The sequence below is a fragment of the Drosophila innubila genome (assembly GCF_004354385.1).
Source record: "Drosophila innubila isolate TH190305 chromosome 2L unlocalized genomic scaffold, UK_Dinn_1.0 4_B_2L, whole genome shotgun sequence".
In the NCBI taxonomy this organism is placed as follows: Eukaryota; Metazoa; Arthropoda; class Insecta; order Diptera; family Drosophilidae; genus Drosophila; species Drosophila innubila.
This window is the reverse complement of record NW_022995372.1, coordinates 18,109,993-18,115,992: the sequence shown is the minus strand read 5'-3', so window position 1 is coordinate 18,115,992 and position 6,000 is coordinate 18,109,993. Positions and strand designations below refer to the sequence as shown.

At 41.9% G+C, this 6,000-nt stretch overlaps 1 protein-coding gene across 1 annotated transcript; it reads right to left on the bottom strand.

Moving 5' to 3' along the window:
• Positions 1-2,195, bottom strand: LOC117780700 (60 kDa heat shock protein homolog 2, mitochondrial). Its single transcript, XM_034617327.1, has one exon. It carries the CDS (start codon positions 2,184-2,186, stop codon positions 441-443), a length of 1,746 nt encoding a protein of 581 aa, XP_034473218.1. The 5' UTR covers positions 2,187-2,195; the 3' UTR covers positions 1-440.
• Between the last annotated feature and the right edge of the window lie 3,805 nt (positions 2,196-6,000).

The following is a 6,000-nucleotide window of genomic DNA, read 5'->3' as shown; positions in this document are numbered from 1 at the left end:
AATGCCTTAGCACAAGTTTAATATATGTTCAATTATTTAAAAATTTAGTGCCTTTATATAGTGGATTTAACGAAATGTATCCTCATTGAAATGGCGAAAAAGTTGAGCGAAGTGTGTTCTTGTCAGTGTGATAATATTATGTGTGTGTATGTCTGTAAGGTTTTATGTTTATGTTCAGTTCTGCAGTCCAGTTATTAAATATTTATCATCCAATCCGTGAGTTTCCTGTAATAAATTCATAATTGTTTCTTTGTTAATTGTGATGCATCAATGATTAACTGAAAACCAACTGCCCTTGTTGCCATCTATCCATGGGGAAATGGCTCATATCCCTCAAATTTGTTGTCTAGTGTAGTCCCTAAGTGCTTTCAAATAGCTGGAAGTCCGATAGATACTTCGTGTCCCATTCCTCGTTTGTGTGCGATTCCTTAGCCGGTCTCTCACATGCCTAGACCGCCCATGCCTCCCATTCCGCCCATTCCTCCCATTCCTCCCATGCCTCCCATGCCTCCTAGCCCGCCAGCTGCACCAGCATCCTCCAGGGGCAGCTCTGTGACAACAGCCTCGGCTGTGGTAAGGAGGGAGGCAACTCCAGCGGCATCGATGATGGCCGTGCGCACAACCTTGGTGGGATCAATGATGCCTCGCTCGATCATGTTGCCGTATTCACCCTTGAGGGCATCGTAGCCATAGTCGCCGTCGAGTATCTCCACCTTGGCCACAACCATGGCTCCATCGACGCCCGCATTCTTGGCAATTGTCATGCAGGGCATACGCATGGCACGCTTTATGATCTCGATGCCCATGTTTTGATCCTCGTTGTTGCCCTTGAGGTCGTTTAGCTTGGTAATGCAGCGGAGCAGAGCGGTGCCACCGCCGGGCACGATGCCTTCCTCGATGGCAGCGCGTGTCGCATTGAGGGCATCATTGACACGATCCTTTTTCTCATTGACCTCCACATCGCTGGAGCCGCCGACGCGGAGCAGGGCGACACCGGAGGAGAGCCTGGCCAGACGCTCCTGCATTTTCTCCTTCTCGTAGTTCGATGTGCTCTCTGCGATGGCAGCACGAAGGTTCTCCACACGCTTGGCTATCATCGGCTTCTGTCCGTGACCCTTCAGGAGCATGGTGTCGTCCTTGGTGACGACAATTTCGCCGACGCGACCAAAGTCACTCACCTTGACATCCTCCAGTCGCACCAGATTCGCCTCGTCGCCAAAGACGATGCCTCCGCTGGCAATGGCCATATCCGCGAGATTCTCCTTGCGATTGTCCCCGAATCCAGGAGCTTTTACGGCGCACACCTGGAGCCCCACCTTGAGACGATTGACGACCATGGTGCTGAGTGCTTCGCCCTCGACATCTTCGGCAATGATGACCAATGGCTTGCGCTGAGAATTGGCCAGTTCCAGGGCAGGCACAATGCTGGACGCCGCCTTGATCTTCTTCTCGCAGAAGAGAATGAGGGCATCCTGGAACTCGACCTTGGCGCCCTTGGAGCTGTTGATGAAGTACGGCGATATGTAGCCCCGATCGAACTTCATGCCCTCGATCACCTCCAGCTCATCGTTCATGGTCTTGCCATCCTTGACGGTAATGACGCCATCACGTCCCACTTTTTTGATCGCATCGCTGATCAGTTTTCCCACAGACTTGTCGCCATTCGCAGAGATGGTTGCCACTTGGGCAATCTCCTCGGGAGTGTTGACTGGACGCGACATATTCTTCAGATTATCCTTGACTGTTTCAATGGCCAGCATGACGCCGCGTCGTATCTCCACGGGATTGGCTCCTCGGGAGATCTTCTCGAAGCCCTCCTTGGCAATGGCACGGGCCAATACTGTTGCCGTTGTGGTGCCATCTCCAGCCTCCTCGTTCGTGTTGTTGGCCACATCCTGGACGAGCTTGGCCCCGATGTTCATGAACTTATCCTTGAGCGCAATCGACTTGGCCACCGTGACGCCATCCTTGGTTATCTTTGGTGATCCCCAGCTCTGTTCGATAATGACGTTACGTCCCTTGGGACCCATCGTAACGGCCACAGCATCAGCCAGCACATCCACCCCCTGGAGCATCATTGCCCTGACCTCCGGCCCGAACTTGACATCCTTGGCATATCCTCGTGCCAACTGAGAGGCAATCCGTGAACCACGGCTCAGCGAAGAGTTCGTTAACAGACGCAGCATAATTAACTCCTAAACCAAAAATATATTCAATATTTTCATCATCTTTTCAACCCCATTTTACTTACCTTAAAAATAATATTTTGGGGTTTTGAATGGGGAAAGTTTTTCGTTGGAAAAAAATATTTGATAATTTTATATCTCTAGCGTTGTTGACGCTGTGGAAGCAGAACGTAAAATGAATTTATATTCTATTAGAAAATCCCATAGCTGCTAAAAAGCACCGCCTACTTGACCTAAGGTTGCTTATGTCGGAAATGTTTAATTCAATTATTTCTATCAGAGGTGTTCTACAAATCTATAACAGCGCCAAAGCAACCTAAAAGCAATTGCTGGTGTTCCTGAAAACAAGCAAGCATTGCTGTCAAATGTCTAAAAAATTGTTAAGAGATTTGACAAAATGTAATATCTATTGAATTCAATTAAAATATTTATTAAATTGAATAAAAATGGATAAAAATATTTTTATAGTTTGTGGCAACTATATAAAAAATGCCTAAGCCTAAAAATCAAAATTTCTAACGGTTGTTTTTAAACTCTAGAGGTTTCTAGAACACACCTGTATATTCGAATTTTAAATAATAAATTCGTAGATAATATTAAAATATATCTAGATTTTTTAACGGGTACCTTTTAGTCAGTCTACTATAGCGTTCTTTCTTTACTTTGTTTTCAAAATTTGTAAAGTGAATTTGCTTAAGATTTTTTTATTTTATATTGAAGGCAAAATGGCTTAGGTTACCAATGCTTCATTGTGTCCGTGTATACCATGAAAAGAGGGTATTTTTTAACTTAGGGTATCTACTGTTTGAATACTCTCACTTTCAATTAATTACAGTTAACTAAAATTAAAACTCGTTCGTTGTATTTAACTCAAGTACATGGAAAAGTGTCATCAATCTAATAATTAAAGGACAATGCTCGATGGCATTTCTGGTGGATTGGGTGGCAAGTGGCAAGTGGCAACAAATTTCACTCAACCAACAGCTGGCTGACACTTTGCAGGTAATTAAAAGACAAATATTGGCCAAGGGTTTGGTTGGCAGGTTAAAGTGGTAGGATTGGTAGGGAGTGAAGAGGGGAGGCTTCACTGTTAACACCCACATTGAGCCCATTTTGCAATTTAAATTTTCATGAACAAGCGCCGCCATTTGTCGCTGTCGTCTTCGTTGTCGTTGTCGTTGTGCTTGTCGGAGTCCTTGTTGTTGTTCTTGTTCTTGTTATCGTTCCCCTTAGTGCTGCCTTTGCCACCGCGAAGCCTTAACAGTTTTCAATTTGCCTGGCCGCTTGTAAGCACAGCTGACAGCGTCTAAAGTACGAAAACATTGAAAGCACAGATATCAAGTAATACCGAAAAAGGGGTTTAGATCTGAACGGGGAAAACGCGATTTGCCTTTCATGATATTATTGCCCGCTTGTCGTCGCACATTTTTACGACTATTTAAATGGTTTTTCGCTTTTCAGTTACAAATTTGTCTCTCGACAATATTGCAGGTGGGTTACAACTGGATTTAGATATGCTTGGCTATATTCAAATCAGCTGCCACTTGAACTCAGTAACATAATGTACTATATAAGGGTATTTTTACAGTAATATTCAGAGTTCTATTATGTGAGCAAGAAATACATTCTTTTCAATTCAATTGATTAATTAGCATGTGGACTGTTAAATTTTTTCATAGTCTGTCTTTCATGGCTCTCTCATCAGAATTCAAAGCACACTTTGCTAATTGGAATCATAATTTTAAATGACCAACAAAAGTCGTTAATTATGAATTTCCCACAAGAGCCACAGAGGCAACTTTTGCTTGGCCCTATCAATTTCAGATACCTCTCACTCGCCACCTTTGACCAACTGATGCGTCTTATTCAATTACAATGTACCAAATTAGCAGACATTAATATTAGCAGCGGCCGCTTTTCTCTGTCATGGTCGAAAATAGAATGTAAAGAGAGGGAAAGGAATATGAAAGAAAGCGAAAAAAACAATGTGAAGCACCCACGCATCATTAAGAAAATGGCGTCGAAATTAAAGAAATTACCAGACGGTAAATGAGGCGCATTTATTTGAATGTAATCCATTATGAAATCGCATAATGAAGAGATTAGCACGCATACGAGGCGCAATTAATAAATGACCCGTCCAACGGAGAAGGCCAGGCCACGAAATAGGGCCAATAACTTGGCCAAAAGTTGTTCAGCTCTTTGCGTGTCGTTTTTGTCCGACAAATCTAATAAATTAGGACAACGGCAATCATTAGTTGTGGATGCCACGCATATGACGCACAAGTATAAATCAGTTCTTCAGTTCTCTAAGTCCTTAGCGTAATCAAAACGATCCCGATTGCGAACAGTTACCTTAGACAATGGTCTTCGTTTAATAATGCCTTCATTGTGCTTAAAATGCCCTTAAAATTCCAATAAAGCAGTTGGGCTGTTATTAACCCATTGATGCACAGCTTTTAATAGCTTTATTGAAAGTTTTCCCAAACACTTTGCACTTCATTAAACTTCTTCTTGACTTTAACTGAGTAGCCGCACAGACAAGCGGGCAACCAAAAAAGGTTATTCTCTTGGTCATGTCTTGGCCTCACTCTCATCGATAATTAACCACAGAAACTTGCCTAACAAAGGCAACATCACGACGAAAGGGAGGCCAAGTTAAGGGCTTCAAGCTTCCTCACAAAATATAATTAAAAATTCGTCGAGTCTCCACTTTTGCTTCAAGTAAAAGCGAAAATGAATGTGAAAGTGAATGGCTTAGAAAATTTTAAGAAAACTCTAAGCGGCTTGTGGCACATAATAATGAAAACATCGATTAGGTATCCATGATGGAGGCCAAAGGAAATTAATAGATAAGGTACATTGTTGGGTAAAGTAATTACAATGTCATGAATAAGTACTGCTTTAAAAGAGCAAAAAAAATCAGTGATTAAGTGAAAGCATGTTTGTAAGAGAAAACTAAAGAGATCAAAAATATCTATGAAATATATATTTACACTATTGTGCTCTAAGTAAACTATGGGGAAAAAGTTGTAACTATTTGAGAAAAACTTTTACAGTATAAGTTATACTTAAGATACAAAATATAATACATAGCAAGATATGTAAATAAGAGCAGAAATGTTGAGGAGCTTTAAAATAAAATTGTTAACATTTCATTGATCTACATATTATCATACATACAGGCTCATAAAATCTGTTTACAGGCTTATAAATAATCAATGCTCCGGCTATCACCCTCTTCTCGATGGCCCTAGTGTCGGTGCTAACGATTTGTTTTGCTTATAAACAAAGAGTGGGTAAGACGAAAAACTTTCGCTTCCTGTTCTGTGCTGAAAAAAAGTTTCTATAATGCCATATCTTATGCATGTCAAGGGCTAAACTAAACAAATCTGCGCAGCAGCGTTGAATGTCTTCATGACAAAAGTTTTTACATTTTTATTGAGTTTGCTTTGTAATTTAAATTGTTTGCTTCCCCGCCCAACTTGTTGACATGACAGAAGGCAAGTCTCGCTAACAATATACGATAAACGATATATATGAGTACGAGTGTAGACCAATGGCATTTAATCTCTTCGTCTGACTTTCAATCAATCGCATCAATGTTCATTGTACCGTCTAACAAATTGTTCGCTTGGTTGCCCATCACACAACCAAAGCATAATCGCTCCTGATGCTCTACCATCAAACTGAGAAAAGGGCAGTCAACGGGGGAGGGCCGTGTGTGTAAATACATATGTGTCCATGCGTGTGTGTGTGTGGGTGTTGCGGTTTAGATTGTCTGTAAAAGCAATATAAACGTACAAATACTGAT

Bases quoted from the DNA above. Each gene is read 5' to 3' on its own strand.
- LOC117780700 (XM_034617327.1), bottom strand. From the start codon at position 2,186: ATGCTGCGTCTGTTAACGAACTCTTCGCTGAGCCGTGGTTCACGGATT.